This window comes from Pangasianodon hypophthalmus, chromosome 10, assembly GCF_027358585.1.
Source record: "Pangasianodon hypophthalmus isolate fPanHyp1 chromosome 10, fPanHyp1.pri, whole genome shotgun sequence".
Classification (NCBI taxonomy): domain Eukaryota; kingdom Metazoa; phylum Chordata; class Actinopteri; order Siluriformes; family Pangasiidae; genus Pangasianodon; species Pangasianodon hypophthalmus.
This window is the reverse complement of record NC_069719.1, coordinates 8,023,676-8,042,318: the sequence shown is the minus strand read 5'-3', so window position 1 is coordinate 8,042,318 and position 18,643 is coordinate 8,023,676. Positions and strand designations below refer to the sequence as shown.

General features: G+C 39.4%; 2 protein-coding genes across 5 annotated transcripts in view; one reads left to right on the top strand and one right to left on the bottom strand.

Annotated features, from left to right (window-relative positions):
* daam2 (dishevelled associated activator of morphogenesis 2) overlaps nucleotides 1–4,287 on the top strand; it is a 104,258-nt gene extending 99,971 nt beyond the window's left edge. For all 3 annotated transcript variants that reach the window (XM_053237492.1, XM_026944154.3, XM_053237491.1), the window contains one exon: nucleotides 375–4,287. In XM_053237492.1, coding sequence (XP_053093467.1) covers nucleotides 375–593 — 219 coding nt within the window. In that variant the 3' untranslated portion in view covers nucleotides 594–4,287. The remainder of the gene's footprint in view (nucleotides 1–374) is intronic.
* A 650-nt stretch (nucleotides 4,288–4,937) lies between these two features.
* mocs1 (molybdenum cofactor synthesis 1) lies at nucleotides 4,938–18,643 on the bottom strand. 2 transcript variants are annotated; one of them, XM_026944219.3, is made up of 11 exons: nucleotides 18,196–18,643; nucleotides 14,660–14,792; nucleotides 13,933–14,100; nucleotides 13,441–13,605; nucleotides 11,329–11,390; nucleotides 9,992–10,103; nucleotides 9,266–9,378; nucleotides 8,446–8,556; nucleotides 8,152–8,272; nucleotides 7,834–7,881; nucleotides 4,938–7,209 (listed from the first exon to the last, which is right to left on the bottom strand). In XM_026944219.3, the coding sequence occupies exons 1-11, from the start codon at nucleotides 18,388–18,390 to the stop codon at nucleotides 6,194–6,196; spliced, it is 2,244 nt and encodes a 747-aa protein (XP_026800020.2). In that variant the 5' UTR covers nucleotides 18,391–18,643; the 3' UTR covers nucleotides 4,938–6,193. The 2 variants fall into 2 exon arrangements, with proteins under 2 accessions (XP_026800020.2, XP_026800021.2); XM_026944220.3 differs by having other exon boundaries at nucleotides 7,069–7,209; nucleotides 7,819–7,881; nucleotides 18,196–18,639.

Genomic DNA, 18,643 nt, shown 5'->3' with positions numbered 1-18,643 from the left:
TTATTACAATGTTAAAATCAATTATAAGGAAGAGTAACACATGCTGCAGATTATACAGTTGACTGTACATTTTGGCTTCTCGCATTTCTTATTAGAATTTAAAAAATAAATCCAGACAGGCCCTGTACACAAGCCTGGAGTGATATCGGCAGCTTGTTAGTGACTTACTTATGTGTTAACAGGGGAACAGGTAGGCAGCCTGAACAAGTGTCTGTGTTTTTGTTGTTTCATAATGCTCTGTAAGTGACTCCAACCTTCAAAATGAAAATTAAATTGAAAAAAGTTGACATTTTAAGATGCCATAGATTTATTTAGAATTGATTAAAGTACCTTTGGTGTCTACTAATGAAATATCCATGTCTGTACCACCCCAGCTGAAGGACCAGAGGGAGAGAGAGAGGAGGGCAAAGAAGAGCGCAGGAGGGGGCGTGTCCGAGGAAGTGGGCGAGTTCGATGACCTGGTGTCAGCCCTTCGCTCAGGAGAAGTGTTTGATAAGGACCTGTCGAAGCTAAAACGCAACCGCAAGCGCTCCGTCAACCAGCTCGTGGAAAGCGGTGGGCGCGAAAGACCCGTCACCAAGGTCAACTATTGATATTGACTTCTGGAAAACTTTAATTCACTGACTTGCATACTGTACGTGAAGGAAAAATCCTAACTGCCATCTGCCTCCCTATTCACCCAAACATCCTAACCCGTGATGGCTTGCATCCTAAAGGCAGACAGATTCATAGGCCTTGGTGGACAGTTCTCGGGTGTTGGAAATTCTTACAGCACTGTGCTCAGTAAATAGGCTTTCTCTAACCTTGTTCTTATCCCACATCCTACATGGTCTTCCTCCTCCCATAGTCAATGTTTCATTTCTCCAAGCCAACTCAAAGTGTAACCTCAAACTGCCAAGCACCATGAGATTTCCCATGTACCTGAGTGCACAAGCTTGGGTCTAGCTCATAATATTCTCAATACAGAGAAGACCAAGATGGCAGGTCAGGACCTAGTACTATAACCAATAGAGCAGGTTCAGTTTGGAAAAAATTTGGACAGAATATTGGGGCATTCATGCAGCCACTTCTCGAAAAACCGTTGGAAGACACTGCCATCTACGTTAGGTGCTGATACCCCATGTGCCTCTCTCTCCACCTACTATATTTCTCTGGTGCTTTGACTAAGAGGACCATTGGTGAATATGGGAACTAAAAGAGAGAGAGAGAGAGAGAAAGAGAGAGAAAGAGACCCATATCTGCAGCTCTTAACACAGCTAAGTGATGGGTCCAACTAATGTTTTTTCCAAAACTTAGACAACTTCAAACATGGAGACAAGTGGAGAAAAATGAAGGAGATGAACCCTTTAATGTCGGGATGGCCAGCTAGGAAAACAGGACACTGTGGTCTCAGTTGTGTCGGCTGTGATACCCTTAACCCAAGTGCCTCCCCATACCGATGGCATTCCCAAGGACGACACGGGAGACAAGTCGGAAATGCCGAGAAAGCACAGCACTTCTAGGAAAAGACACCGCGAAGAACCGAAATGCTCTGAGATAAGGACGATGCTGTAGGCACGCCTCATTGGCAAGTAAAAAGATTTTCCAAGGATTGTGGTGGCATTACCTGGTGCCAAAGCAAAAATCAGGAAAGTAAATATGTAGTAGACAATAATAAATGCAAGTAGAATGGCATTTATATATTTATTTATACGAAAAAAGGCAAACATGCTAATTTCAAAACCTTTTTTTAATTCTTCATATTTTCTAGTTTGTACTTCTAATACTTTTCATTTGATAGGTATTTACTTCATATATTAAAAAAAAAAAAGATCCATGATCCAAATCTGTGATGCCCCATCACTAGTGAAGCTTGTTAACCTAAATCACCAAAGTAGTGCACTTCTCACATTGTGACGACAATTCAAAAGCTAAAGATGGTTTGTTTGGTCAAAATGGTTTACAGTGCCACTGCAGATACTCTTCTTCTTGGAAACCAGTCAAGTCTTACTTAAATGAGCTCAAGATCTACATGCAGCCCACTTGGTGTTTCTTGTTTCATCTAATTTTTGCTTATATTGTTTTTCATGTTATGTATATTAAGTGTTGTAGTTGTACAGATCACGTGGGCAGTGTTGCATTTTGGATGAACAAGGCTCCCAAGAATAAGAGAGATGAAGGACGGGGAAGTCTAAAAAAAATTACTGATAAAGGTTACGGTAAAGTCCTTGGTGACAAAAGTAAGATTGAAGTGTGAAAATCAGGAGGATATTCTGTATAAAGTGTGGTTTTTATCTTTGTGGTACTTGAGCTCGTGGGATGGAGTATGAAGAAATTTGATTAAGTGGTGCCTAGCTGGTTGAAAGAAGCCCAAATTGAGAGGTTTAGCTTTATCCTGAAGTGGTTTGTGTTTGCACCTTGTGTGTGTATGTATGTGTTTCTTTTTCTCCAGTCTACCACATCCAGCCATATGGGAGAACCATAGTAAGAAGCTCAGAAGGTCATGTGTGTCTTCTAAGAGATTTGCCGCTAATCTTTGTCTGGTTCAGGTCTATGTTGTTGAGCAAGTGCATGGCCATGGTCTCTGTGCTACTTTGTGCCAGCAGGACACTTAGGTCCAAAAGGTGGACTTGGCACCCTTACAGTGAGTTCTCATCATTCTTTACAGAGGGACAGGTTTCCTCCTTAACCCAAATGCTAAGTGTACACCAAAAGTACTAAGAGTCCAGTCTAACTGATCTGAGCTAATCAACACTGCCTTATTTAATACTTTAATGTGAGCGAATTAGCTAACATTAATTAGCTCTTACGAGATAGCTTTGAGGGCTGGAGTGCATCCAACTCTTGATTTACCCAGTGTGTGCCAATAATTACCAACACTAAAGCTTAGGTTCGTGTGGTGTAATGTATTACAGTAATTCTGTTAACGAACCTGTATTTCTGAAGCTAGCACAAGGTCTGTTGCTGTTCAGAGCCATTTGGTTTTCCCTCCTTTTCCTTCAACTCAGTGGTGAGAGGTCATTTCTCCTTTAAAGCAACACTATAAAAACACAGTATGCCAAACAGAAAAAGACACTTTGACACTTTGGAATGACTCTCACATTGGAAATATGTGCTAAAAATATGATGTCAATGAAGGCGAAGGAGATTGTGCCAACTGAGAATAGATGTTTATCAGAAAAGAAAAGAAAAAGCTATAAGCTTTCTTTTTCAGTCTAATACCATGTAGGTATTCAAACCATCAGTATTATTATTATTTTGTTTTGTTTTGTATGTATATTTGGTCATTGACTGGCCGAACACAACGGAAAGAATAATAAATGTAGCTTGTTGCTTGATGCACTTTTTGAAAGACGGCCTTTTGCTACCCCCTCAATATTTACACTCATTTAGCTCATCGTTATATTAAGAAAGCGAGACACGAAGCAGCTTAAGCAAGGACAAAAGAAGAGTACTGGAGTTGTGTGTGTCTTTATAGGTAATGAAATTTGGCCCTTCTCAACTATTATAAAAGGCTGGGTCCTACACTGGAGCAGAACGCTCTGTAGAGGCAAACTGATTTGACCCTGGTATGTGGTTACGTTCACAAAAGGACAGGCAGGACCGTTTAGCCTCCCTTAAAATATGTTTGGTTTGGGTCTGGTAACAGTCATAAGGTGATGAATACATAGGGAATGTAGTTCTTTCAAATTTAACTTAACTCTAACAAAGAGCATCGATTTCCACTGCCTCAATGTGCATCACTCCATTTTTGTATCCTTTTATATCTTTGTATTGTTGCCTTTCACCTTTATGCACTACTTTAGGTAAAAAGTGGTGCACAAGTATGATCCTTTGCTATAGAAGATGTATATTATGGGTAAGTAATTACCCCAGGTAAGAATACACCAGTTACGCGCCCTTTGTATCATCTAGCTGCAGGTTGTATATTGTGCAGAGCAAGTATTTTAAAAGGATGACTTGATATCTTGGATGACTTCACCTGAAAGATGTATAGTTCTAAAATTTTTGTACGTCGTTATAGTTGAAGGGGGGAAAAGCGAAAAAGGAAAAATATGTTGAGGAATGTTCCATTTTTTTTCCTGTAAATTGAGTCTATTTATTTGCCTTATTTAGTTTGCTATATTTTGTATGTATACGCAACATTACAGCAAAAATGTTACATGAGAAGTATAAATATGAGTAACTATACTGTGGTCTTTGTATGTCAGATTCTCGAGTATAAATAGCTTTCAGTTTTTTTTTATGTTTTTGTTTTTTTGCTCGCCATGCATCCTTTTGTAGGGTAAAATAAACCTGTTTCCCTGAGGTCTCATTTGTTTTTTCTTTGACGCATCTTGAACAAAGCTCAACACTGCCCTCTGATGTTAATGTACACACCATTAACATCTTCAAAACTAAAACACAAGACACATCCCAAGTAGTTAACTTTTTATTATTCTTGTTTTGTCAACTGAAAAATCCAGTAGACACTGCTTTTAAGATTATTTAAAGACTTGATTTGGGTAGGGAAAAATAGATCATGAATTAAATGGAAAATCATATGAGTAACAATCCACTTTCAAATCATAAACTTATTTTTAAATATAAAACCTAACTTAAATATAAGACCACAAATGTTAAGCACTTTTAATATGTTGGCCTGGGAAAACCCATTACATGTCTGGCTGAATTGTGGCAAACATTTACTTTTTGCCTTGGCTAGATTCTTGCAAGTGTAGTGTTGTGTAAAGAGCCAGTTAAATAAATGCAGCGCTAAAAACAGTCAGTTTGCCTAAACTTGTCTAAACCTTGCTAGCCAAGTGTGACTTCCTCACAGAGATAATGTTACGATTTGATCAAGTTGCTGGATAGCGACGGGCCTAGAATCTTTAAATGCAATTTTCTCCCTGATGAGACTTTTAAGTGCTAGAAGTGCTAGAACTTTACTTGTAGTTGAGACATGCAAAAGAGAAACATTTCAGTTCAGAACAGTCTTTAGTCTTGTATATGAGAAAATGTCAACATTTCAGTGTGAAAGGTTTTCCTAAGCCACCACACAAATGCAAACTTGTATATGGTTACAGGAATAGTGAAATAATGATTAGTTTTACAATCAACAGGTATTTGTACCAAATAGTGTCTCTAACTTTCTTTGGTTTCCTACCCACTGTGTTCTTTGCAGTCTTTGAGGAAATGGGACATTTTCTCCTCTCTGTTCGTTGCATCAAACTTATCAGACATAAAGTGGTTTTTTTGAGGATGATTGAGGAACTTTCTATCATCGGTCAGTTCAACTCAGTGGGATTTCACAAAATGAGTTACCTTACTGACTTCTTGATTAACTTATTGGCATGATAGTTGGGACTAGGCATGCCAGGCCTAACTTCTCCTATAATGTCCAATAATCAGCTTCGGGACAGCTGAAGTCCATGTCAGTTGCAAACGTGGTCAATGAAGATCAAGAACTCCAGTAGATACAAGAACATCAAAACTGGAAAGTAGAAAAACTTGCCTGGTTCCTTTTGTATCAGGTTGATGCAATGATGACAACTCTGAGCCATCATGTTTAGTTTCAGCACATATCTGTGGTGGCAGTGTGATGTGGGGAAATACATTAATGGCACATATCAAGACCCTGATAGCCACTGAAGACCATCTGAATGGCACTGGTGCTGCCCAGGTCCAGCAACATTACAACACCTCACAGTCCCTGAATCTCCACCCTTCACCCTAATCTTTCAGATGAGGTGAAAAGAGTTGTTTGCAGCAAGGTGCAATATTTCTCTACAGAGTAAAACAACAAAAACATTGTCCAATAGCTTTACAGGCTGCTCTATATTTGATAATCAGATAACCAACCACCAGATCAGGACAGTGATTGGATCCCTGCATTCACAGTTCATTAACACATTCATAATGATTAGATCACTATGAGCTTTCTGCTCATATGACAATCCTAATACAACAACAATACCCTTTCAAAAAGTAGCACTGTATCTCATTAACACTCATCAAGACTTCACAAATGTCTTTCAAACGTTACTCTCAAAAAATACGGAAAAATTGAGTCAGGATATAGTTTAGTTTTTCTGCTACAAAGGCAATGAACACTACAAAGTGTATGAATACAATATTAAAGAATTCTAAAGGCACAATAAAGATTTGTAAGAGCTTTGTTATGGGTGAATGCGTCAGATTGATATAGCTACATTATATTTATGGATGATCTGTATTAGCTGGTGCGATGAAAATCACCCCGTTGTCCTCCTGTCTTACTCAGAAGTCTGATGTCAGTTATAACTATATCACGACTGACTGCTTTACACATGTCATAGAGCGCCAGGGCAGCGACTGATGCCGCAGTCAGAGCCTCCATCTCCACTCCAGTGCGGCCTGTTGCCTGGCATGTTGCCAAGACAACAGCCACATGCCCTTCTTCCAGTAGCTCCACAGTGATGGAGGTGTGGTCGAGGGATACAGGGTGGCACAGAGGAATGAGACCAGATGTCTGCTTAGCGCCCATGATGCCCGCTAGCTGCGCGACCGCCAAAGCATCACCCTTAGCTATCTGGTTGGCACGGACCAGGCTGAAAGCTTTGGAGCCTAGAAGAATGCGTGCACTTGCTGTGGCAGTTCGCCGCGTCACTGCTTTATCGCCGACGTTCACCATCGAGGCTCTGCCATGCGCGTCAGTGTGGGTCAGCTTGTCAGACGTTTCATCTTGGTTTGGGGTGTGACGTGATACACTAAAGCTTTCGCAAGCATCCTTTTGGTTGTGGCATTCCCTTACATTCAGCTGCATTATGTGTTTCTGTTTGGGGATTAAAGTGCTAAGAAGAGATGTGAAGAAAGACTGGATGTCCCTTAGCGAGTTGTGCCTGAGATAGCCAACAGGTCTGTGTGCGTGTCTCAGCCGTGCAAACCTATCTGTGCGTGTTTCATAACTGGAAGCATACTCAAAATCAGGAATTGCATTACTACAAAATTCCTCAGGGAAAACCTGATGGACATGGTAAACATTTTGTGGCGTCTCACTTTCATAAGAGATGCCAGAGTTTGTAGAAGCTGGTGCATTCATGGTAAAAGTGCTGTTGCTTAATTCCTCACTAGCCTGGCCGCTGTGGTGTAGGTAGTGAGGTTTCTCAAAGTGTGGCAATGCTCGGCCTGGCAGAGGTGTGTGGAAAGTAGGGACCGGATACCTCCTCTGCTCACTTCTCAACATGGGCACAGGCCGGCTGCCTTCTCTAGCTGAGAAACAACAAGAAAATATGTAAAAATTTCAGCAAGTGACAATCATATACACTACCTGTAATAAGCATATGCATTAGGGCTGTCAAAATTTTACATTGGCACATTAACTGCTTAATTAATTCCCTGTAAATGCAATAATTATTAAATATTATTTATTCTTTAATTTTAGATCATGCTACACTGTGTGTTCATATCACATAAACCAGGGTAGGTGATAATTCTGTTTCTTTCTTAAGCAAAGAAAATCACAAGGAGTCTTTCTCATAATTGTTTTCTTGTCTGTGATAGTACAAGCTTCCATTTTTTTGTGCCACTCAAGAATTTTTTTATTTAAGCCCCTCCAACACAGTAGTAAAGAATCCCAAAGAGGACTACATAGGATATAACGTAATGATTCTATAGCGTACTAGTAAAAACTCATTTGACATTCAGTCGCAATGTTTGATGATGCTGATAATGTTTCAACATGATTTTTTTGTCTTTCAAGATGAAAATATTATGACAATTTGAATAGTATTTGGACAATGAATTTAGTCACTGTCTAAATAATTGACAAATTGTGACAATTTAAGACAAATAATAACTGCTTAAAGGTCTATTACGTACAGCTGTGTCACCCACCAATGAGGATCATTGGCCTGTTCTTCATCTGGGATATATTGAACATGCCTGTGGAGATAAAGACAGACACAAGAACTTAGAAGGGAAAGACAAACTGTGTTTGGATTAGACTGCAGTGGAGGAGCATTTGCAAAATGACTGAATGTTCCTTCGTTAAGATCAGAGAAGATGGATTCCATAGAGATGCATGAGCTGTGGACCATATCAAAACTGTGGAAGACACTGAGCATTAATGAGACATATCAAACAAGAACATAGAGAAGACAGAAAGGAGAGGAAAGACAGAAAGCGTTTTGTTCCATTAGTGGATGCATTCACCAGCATGCTGTTTCTTCTTCCGCCCCACTGCAGCTCCTATTATCTGCAGAAGTTCCTCATCAGATGCTCCAGAGCGCAGACAGTCTCTCAAAGACACCTCAGAGTTTCCGAACAAACATACCTGCAACACACACACACACACACACACACACGCCTAGTTCACAAACCTCTTACAGACCTAAACAGAAAACATGACATGACACAGCTAAGGCTTACACAATACAAAGCGTGACGCATTTTACGGACCTCCTCAGCCGACCACACACAAACACACACACACACACGGAAATGTACCTTCAGGTTGCCATCGGCTGTGATGCGCAGACGGTTGCAGGAGCCACAGAAATGATCTGACATGGAGGTGATGAAACCCAGCTGGCCCTGAAATCCTGGTACTCTGAAAGCCTGAGACCACACACACACACACACACACACACACACACACACACACATATATATCAATCAAAGACTCAAAACATGACCAAACAAACTGTGAATGCCAGCATCATAGAGAACTAAGGCTTACAACCAACATTTGGGTCAAAAAGCAAATGTTCCCCTCAGTTCAAATTTCCTTTGATACTAAGAAAAGCTTAGAGTCTCCAGCATTGTGCAAACTTTAAACCTAAACTGTCTCCCAATCAATATACAGTATAATCATTATGTAGGTATAAAATAAAACATCTAATATAATTATGAATATTCCCATAGAGCACAGAGTAAGTATATGAGGCACATGGCAATAATGGGCAAAATGCATGCTGTGGTTTAAAGAAATTAAAAATGTAGCCACTGGTGCAGCTGAGGTCAACATTTTTACTTGAACCTCATTAGGATAAAATGGCTACTGAAGATGAATGAATGCATGAATGAATGAAACAGATTAGGTGTAGATACTTAGAGAGGCTGTGTGTATTCTTCTCTGCAAGCTGAGGATTTAATTCTTTTCATTTACTTTGTATAGTGATATACAGCTACATGTTTAAGCCAGAAGAACACAGAGAAGAATCATAATTAGACACCAGTTTTATGCCAAAGTACTCCCTTAATGTATTCCTATGAAGACTCGACATAACGAATAAGTTATGGTTGGAATGATTTTTTCAGGGCTGACCTTGGCGGTCCCCGTCCCGTCCCCAGGAAGCGTCTCCAGATTGGGCCATTGCTGCTTAATGCGGTCCAGCATCTCTGCATAACTCACCATCTTCCTGAAGTTCCACTTATTGCCTGCAGACGGAGCCAAAAAGAAAGGATGCTGTCACTGTGTACAACATATACACCCATCACAATGTCTTACACAAGCTGTCAAAAATGTCTACTGAACATCCAGAATTCATATTACAACTTCAGGGTTTCACAACAAAGTGTCAGTCACAGTGAACTAAGGGAGAAACATGACTTATTGCTCACACACTCTTTCTATCAGACATCTTCTCTGACAGACATCTCCTTTGACAAATGTCTCTAATCAGTACCTAATTTGTGACACTTGTATTTTAATGACCCTGAGGGCAATAAAGAGGAGAAAGAAGAAATCTCAATTTTCAGGTGTAAAGTGAAGCAATTGATGTTGTAGACAGGTTTAATCTGTAATGATTAATGATTTCTCACACACTGAAGCTCAAGGATACCCAGGGCACATGCTGCCTGTAACCAAATGCAGTTTAAAGAAATGTTGTTCAAAGTCTCTGGTTTCGTTTACTTTTACAAAAAAAAAAAAAAAATCAAGTTTTAGTTTTTGAGCAGTACTTGCTGCTCAATACTACACACACTCATGAGCAATTATTTGCTTTTGAATTGAACAACAATTGAGTGGGTTAAAAATGTTAAAGAAGTTTACCATCAAAGGGCATGTACTCTATGAAGCGCACATCTAGAGGCTTCCTCTCGGTCAGAGTCACAAAATCCAGCAGCTCGTCTTCATTCAGGCCCCTCATCACCACGCAGTTCACCTGTGACCATAGCAAACTTGCTACTTTGGACATGTGACTGTAAGTTACTCAGTGCCCTGGACATCTGACTATATGTTACTCAACACTCTGGACATCCGGTTCTACGCTACTCAATGCTTTGGACACTTGGCTGCAAGTTATTTAATGCTCTGGATGTCTGGTTGTAGGCTGTAAGATACTCAATGGCCCAAACGTCTGACTGTAGGTTACTCAACACTCTGGACATTTGACTGTAGGGTACTCAATGTCCTGGACATCTGCCTGTAGGTTACTCAATGTCCTAGACATCTGCCTGTAGGTTACTCAACACTCTGGACATCTGCCTGTAGGTTACTCAACACTCTGGACATCTGCCTGTAGGTTACTCAATGTCCTAGACATCTGCCTGTAGGTTACTCAACACTCTGGACATCTGCCTGTAGGTTACTCAACACTCTGGACATCTGCCTGTAGGGTACTCAATGTCCTAGACATCTGCCTGTAGGTTACTCAACACTCTGGACATCTGCCTGTAGGGTACTCAATGTCCTAGACATCTGCCTGTAGGTTACTTAACACTCTGGACATCTGCTGGTAGGTTACTCAAGGCACTCTGGACATCTGCCTGTAGGTTACTCAACACTCTGGACATCTGCCTGTAGGTTACTCAATGTCCTAGACATCTGCCTGTAGGTTACTTAACACTCTGGACATCTGCCTGAACACTCTGGACATCTGCCTGTAGGTTACTCAAGGCACTCTGGACATCTGCCTGTAGGTTACTTAACACTCTGCACATCTGCCTGAACACTCTGGACATCTGCCTGTAGGTTACTCAAGGCACTCTGGACATCTGCCTGTAGGTTACTTAACACTCTGGACATCTGCCTGTAGGTTACTTAACACTCTGGACATCTGCTGGTAGGTTACTCAACACTCTGGACATTTGACTGTAGGTTACTCAACACTCTGGACATCTGCCTGTAGGTTACTCAACACTCTGGACATCTGCCTGTAGGTTACTCAAGGCACTATGAGGCACACATGATCAAGAGCACCTCCAGGTGAGCTTATTTCAACGCCCTTTTTGGATGTTCTACTAATCACTACACTAGGGGTCAGATATTTAATACATGCAATATTTATATTAATCTTCACCTATCTTGTCTAAACAAATGTTCTAATTTATCACCTTAAATCACCCATGATTGACACATTTATATATAATTACACATTTATATATTACCTTAACTGGATTGTAACCCAATTCAATGGCCTTATCAATACCTTCCATCACCTTATGGAAACCTGTAGAAGAAAAAGGCACACAGACGGTCTATTGTTCATAAAGAAAATTAGAAATGAATTCAAACTCCACTTAGTGTCCAAGCGGAGCATTACCACAATTCCAAAGATCATGTTCCAACAAAAGCTAGAAATTAGTTCTAGACCAGTGCCCTGTAATGCTGGGATCTGCAAATTTTATTGTTCTCCCTTTACCGATGCACATTTTAGCCTAGTTCAGGCTTAATAGGTTAGCTAATAAGATAAATCAGCTGTACTAGAGGGTTAGAAATGCTAAGATGTGTAGAGCAGTGCTAGTCGGGATCGGGTTTGAGACACACTGTGCTAGCCTGTACCTTACATACCACTTACCTTTCCATAGCCATGTGTATATATAAATATGTTAAATAACCATGTGGGAAAAAGTGGAAGAAACTTTACTGTACATGCTCCCCATGTTTTCCTGTGCACTGCTGTTATTTCTCCTGAGCCACACTGCTCCATCTGTCTTCAACACTGAGGGATCCACCACCCAGTGATCCAACAGTCTGCTGTTCCATTTGCCTTTTTACAATTCTGCTACATCAACATTTTTCAGCCTAGTCTCTATTTACTGCATCTGTACCGTTAAGGTGACTACTACAAGCAATATTTCAAATGTTTTTTCTGTACTGAGAAAAGATGGGAAAATCTGTTTACTCAAAAACACTCACTTACAATGGATGATTAAGCGCAGTTGCTGCAGGAGTCAATTAATATTTATGCACAGCACACACTCTTCAGTCTGTATTATTCATCCTTTCAGAGATGGGACTACGTTCTCTGAAGAAGGTGAATCTGTGGTTCTGTGGTTATGAGTTATCAATAAAATAAAACCTTCAGGAAAGTATAAGTTACTGTAATTATTTATTTTTCCACGGGTTGTTAATACTTTAGAGATGGCAACATTTATAGCAAGAAAATCCTTGCAGGCAGATAAAACAAAAAACTGAATAGACACTATGACTCCATGAATGATAAAACATGTATTGGTTCCACTGGAATTTAACTGCAATCTACAGAAACGCTTGCACATACAACCAACTGAATCCAAAAAAAGCCAAATGAATTTATATAATTGTTACAAAATTAACAATTGATCAATCACCTGTTTGTAGATTTTTGGCTCTGTATAACTTGTCTGCACAAACAGGAACACAAAATATTGAATGTTTTGTTTCTGGCAGGTGTGATTTTGGAGAGGATGTAGGAATCACATTAGCTAGGTAATTTGTTGGGTTTTTTCTAGATGTGTGCCAAGCAAAAGTAAGAAAATAGCAATGAAAAAGTCTGATGTGACCGCTACTTTGTCTTTTACTTTCCAACCAAAGAGACCAGAGTCCTGCCTTCTTGTTTTCTGTTGGCTCACAAGACAGAGGTTTGCAAATTCACAGGTCAAAGTTCACAGAGAACAAGCCAGCATGAAGCGAAAGTAGCCCTGTCTTTCACATCCCATGTCTTTACCCTGAGTCAATTGGTTTTTCCACCAGGTGAGTTTTATTCACTGCTTTAGCTGAAGCAGAAAAGTGGAATTTTCACCTTAGCAAGGGGTTAAAATCATAAATGTTACATCTAAACCATAGATATTGGCAGCTCTGAATACTTCCTCTCATGTCTGTCTCATCATAAGTCATTTACTCTAATAGTGTAACAATTGTAGCTTTGAAACTATGGTATATAGTAATGCAGTTTAAACATATAATGACAAATCAACAACCACCCTTTGACTTTCTATTATAAGTGAATTTAGACTAAAAAGATTTTTCACTGTTAGTGTAAAATTCTTGTCTGTGGAAACCACCCGTACTGTACTGATGCAGTGGGTAGAGATCAGGTCGAAAAACCTTGGAGTATTCCTTTAACTGCTCATCACTGACTATACGGCTGCTAGTTTATATACTGTGTATAATATATAATATCGTCCTCTGGTTGAGTAGGGTATAAATATAAACTATCACTTACCTCTTTGTTCAGTGGCTTACAAAACACCACACCTTCGCTTTCTCAAAGAAAGACAAACTTTGTTAATGCTTACCTTTGCGTCTAACGATGAACTCGAACTTGGCTGGCACTAATGAGTCTAGACTGATGTTGAGCAAGTTCACTCCAGCTTTCTTTAAATTGGGCAGCAGCCTGGCAAGGTTCATGCCATTAGTAGTGACAGCGATGGTCTTCAGACCCTCCAATTTCCTCATTTCCGCTGGAGGCATACAGAAAAAGGCTCATTAACAAGGTTCAAATCCTTATATTAGAAACATTTTGGCAATTTCACAAGTACTGATTTTATGACCACACGATCAGAGTAAAACATGCATGTTTTTTTGTCACATAAAGATGGGTCACAATTTATAAGTAATATAGTGAGTTTTACAGTGACATGGCTTCAGCTAAAAACGTCTTACTACATCACTAGGGTTTCCATGAAGAGACAATACTTGATGTCACAATTTCAACCAAACACATCAGCACTCAGGTGGACTTCATTATGACCAAACATTAACATCACCATTATTATCACCCTTATTACCAATGATATGGAGGACGTCAGGGCGGATAAGGGGTTCTCCTCCAGTCAGGCGGATCTTCTCCACCCCCTCTCGCACAAACAGTCGAGCCAGAGTCAGCACCTCCTCTGTAGATAAGAGCTGTTCTTTTGGACTCAGCTTCACCCCTTCCTCTGGCATACAGTACTGACCTGAGGGAAAGCAATATAACTGAGGTGCAGCTTTAATAACTTAGTTACCAAACAAACTACATAATAAGTCAGATTATCATGGTTAAACCAGGATTTAAACACATACATACTGACATGTTATGCACCTGTACAAGTTAGAACATATATGTTTTATATTGCTGCTATCAGGGCGCATCAGGGCCCATTTTCCCAAAAGCCATGAGAAAGTCTTCAGGACAGAGGACTCCATGCTTTCTCAGTAACATGACTTAGCATCAGGCCACATCAAACGACTCCAACACTGATTATATTCCTATAACAGCATGCCATGTCGTATTTTATCCGTTACATTGGCCATAAGGTTTTTCAATCTGTGTCATTACTGCTTTGATAGTATGCATGCTTTCCAACATTAACTTTAACACAACTAAATATTGTGATATATAAATACTTGCACATGCTTTTATATGATATTATTGGCATGTGTCCTACCTACAGGCTAATTCATTTGCTTTTTATCACTTAAAAGCTGAGTCATGAGGGGAAGCAAGAACCCATTTAGAGAAATGATCCAACTCACAGCGGAGGTTGCATTTTTCTGTAAGGGAAATCCGCAGATAATTGTGTCTTCTTCCAAACGTGTCGGTGAGGAACGCCGAGAAAGGTAAAACGTCCTTTAAAACCCGCCTCTGACTGCCTGCTATAGTTAATTCCTGAATGTATAGAGAAACAGTAGGTGAAATCAGAGTGTTTTCATAATTTCTTTATTAGAAATAATAATCAATAAAAACAACAGGCCCAATACACCACCTGTCACTTTCGCCACTGCTTCAGTGCTGTACAACTGAATCCAGTTTAATCATTTTACAGCAATGCCTATGAGTTTTTATGTCTATGACTCATTTTTGTATCAGTTAAAGCTACAGGGATTTTCTTTTCTTCATAGAAAGTTAAGCAATAACAAAAATGAACATATGAAATCATGTGCTAAGGCACAGAGTATCTAGTCCATGTTTAAAACAGAAAGAGTTTTCATGTCTGACCTTTAACCTTTGAACAAATCACAGGGTTAAAGAATAACTGAGCATGGAAGACAAGCTGCCAGCTTCTTCTGATTTTGAAAAAGCATAACTTAAATACTACAGAAGTCTCACCTGACAAAAAATATTACAATTCAGAAATATGCATGATCACATCCATTTAAATATTTTATAGTATTTCACAACTTACGCATGATCATAGTCTCAAGTTTCACTAAGAAACTTCTGCATACAAGTCCTTAGAGAAGTTCTTATGACTCAGTTTTACTACTTCTATTGTCACAAAGTTAGCCCTCTAGTAAGATTAAAAATAAAAGGGAATATATGCAGGCTTGCAGAAATATTTGATGACAGTGACAACAATCACGAAGACAGTGCAATGTTTTAAAGAGATACAGACCTCATCAGTGTGTTTAACTTCACTGAGCCTAAAATCCCTAAACATTTTACACAGTTTTACTTGGAAATATGATGGACAGGGATGTTTTGGCTCTGACGTGCCGTCTAGTGGACGTCGCTTTTTAATGTACATAAGAGACGCAGCAAGTGTGTGAACAATGCCACTCACAATACCGCTGCTTCTGCATGCGCACGCAAAATCTCACATCAAGTGTAAACCAGACTGCTTCAGGTCAGGCCATATCACACCACCACGGCGTGGATTAGTTCCCTATAACAACACTGGTGTCCACTGGTAAGTCAGTGCAAGGAATATTCCTTGTTTTTTTTAGTCACTTATGTTACACATACATACAGTTGAAACCAGATATTTACATACACTTCAGAAAAAAAAACACAAAAACTTTTTTTTCTTTACTGTCAAACATTAAATCAGAGTAAACTTTTTCTGTCTTACATCAATAAATATTAACATATTTTTTGCATTTGTTAAATGTCAGAATCGAGCGAGGGAGAATTTTTATGTATTTTTTTTTATCACTTTCATCAAAGACACTTCCTTAGTATTTGGTAGAATTGCTCCTAAACTGTTTCACTTGGGCCAAACATTTCGGGTATCCTTCCACAAGCTTTCTACAATAGTTTGCTGGAATTTTGGCCCACTCCTCTTGACAGAACTGGTGTAACTGGGTCAGGTTTGTAGGCCTTTTTGCTCGCACTCGCCTTTTCAGTGCCGCCCACAAATTTTCTATGGGATTGAGATCAGGGCTTTGTGATGGCCACTCCAATACCTTGACTTCATTGTCTTTAAGCCACTTTGTAACTAATTTGGAGGTATGCTTGGGGTCATTGTCCATTTGGAAGACCCATTTGCGCCCAAGCTTTAACTTCCTGGCTGATGTCTTCAGATGTTGCTTCAATATATCCACATAATTTTCTTTTCTCATGATGCCATCTATTTTGTGAAGTGCACCAGTCCCTTCTGCAGCAAAGCAGCCCCATAACATTATACTACCACCCCCATACTTCACAGCTGGGATGGTGTTCTGAGGCTTCAAAGCTTCGCCCTTTTTCCTCCAAATATACCGTTTATCATTATGGCCGAACAGTTCAATTTTTGTTTCATCAGACCACAGGACATGTCACATGATTTTTGTCCCCATGTGCAGTTGCAAACTGTAGTCTGTCTTTTTATGGTGGTTTTGAAGTAATGGCTTTCTCCTCCCAGAGTAACCTTTCAGCTCATGGTGGTACAGGACTCGTTTTACTGTGGATAATGACACTGTCTTTATCTGACACTGCCTTGTCCTGGGGTTGATTTGCATTCCCATGATGTCAAAGAAAGAGGCTCTGTGTTTGAGGTGTGCCTTTATATGCATCCACAGGTGTGCCACCAATTAACTCAAATGGAATCAATTAACCTATCAGAAGCTTCTAAAGCTCAGAATGGAATCATCTGGAGTTTTCTTTTTGTTTAAAGACACAATAAACTTAGTGTATGTATACTTCTGACTTTGATGAAAGTGATAAAAAAAAATACATAAAAATTCTCCCTCGCTCGATTCTGACATTTAACAAATGCAAAAAATCTGTTAATATTTATTGATGTAAAACAGAAAAAGTTTACTCTGATTTAATGTTTGACAGTAAAGAAAAAAAAGTTTTTGTGCTTTTTTCTGAAGTTACAGATATGTAAATATCTGGTTTCAACTGTATGTTACTAACATCATAAGATGTCTAAATGTTACAGCAGTCCTATATTACCGGGAGTCCCAAAAGTCTCCATACACAGGGGACTGTGTATGCCACCACCTTGTCAGTTGTCAGTGGATGTTCGTGGACGTCCACTTCTCGGGTTAGTCTGCAACACTTCCAGTCTTTTTAAATGTTTTAATATGTTTGGCAGCAGTGTTGTGTGTGATGTGCTTGCCATGGTTCCTGTTAAAGTCCAGCTTCCCGATCCAGCCATGAGAATGATTTCAATACATTCTTCTTCTGTCAAGGGCATTCTTACAAGCTATCTGAAAAAATTATATATATATATATATATATATATATATATATATATATATATATATATATATATATATATATATGTGTGTGTGTGTGTGTGTGTGTGTGTGTGTGTGTGTATATATATATATATATATATATATATATATATATATATATATATATATAAATAAATCATTCTCATGGCTGTGTGTGTGTTTGTGTATATATATATATATATATATATATATATATATATATATATATATATATATATATATATAAACTAAGTATGAACATTTTTGAAAGACCTTTTGCTAAAAAGTGTTAATTTCCCCTATGTCTGGAGACTTTTGGGACACCCTGTATATAATATATTATAATATATATAATATATTATATATATTATATTTATATAATATTATATAAAAAGAAATGTAGAGTGGTCAAGGCTTGGGGTTGTAAAAAATTAATCATGCCTAAAAAGTTAGGGCATTAATATTAACCTGTGCTGTGTCCTGAGCCGGAACTACTATATCTGTTGATTTCGTCACTAGTGTTGCGTAATCTTTTCCCCACATGAATCACACTGCATGACACATCCACAGCACACACGTTATCATAACAAGGCTGAACTTGTAACAGATACCGACAGTGAATAAAAACGACACTATGCGTTTGTTACCTGCTGGCTTTGGTGTGTGAGGTTCACGCTGGAAGCTGCAGAACTCGCCTGTGCAGGTTTAATCTGATGTTCTCCCCGAGTCGCCCCGGAATACTGCTTCCACACCTGGGCTCTGGAGGACACCTGCACTCTCCGGAGAGGAAGCAGGGCGCTAGTGCAGAAAACCCGGCCACACTGGCCGCTAGAAAAGGCCATCGCACACACACATACACACACAGTTCCAGCTCCAACTCTGAAGCCTCAACTCGCTCATGCGCATGCGTCAACTCGCGACAGCCCACAGCAGGCGTGGCCCAGAGAGAGGTCAGACTCTGTTCAGCCAATCAGCTTTGAGAAAATCAAACTGCATTATCGGAAATGTAGTTCACTTGTATATGCTGTACTATTAGCACAGTGGTTCTCAACCCGCGGCCCGTCACAAATGCAAATACGGCCCACGACGCTGACC

Excerpts from the sequence above, each read along its gene's own strand:
- mocs1 (XM_026944219.3), bottom strand. The coding sequence starts at position 18,390 with ATGGCCTTTTCTAGCGGCCAGTGTGGCCGGGTTTTCTGCACTAGCGCC. Across the intron at positions 9,379-9,991 it reads AGAGTACATGCCCTTTGATG|GCAATAAGTGGAACTTCAGG; the intron begins GTAAACTTCTTT and ends CTCCGTCTGCAG. Across the intron at positions 8,557-9,265 it reads ACGGGACGGGGACCGCCAAG|GCTTTCAGAGTACCAGGATT; the intron begins GTCAGCCCTGAA and ends GTGTGGTCTCAG.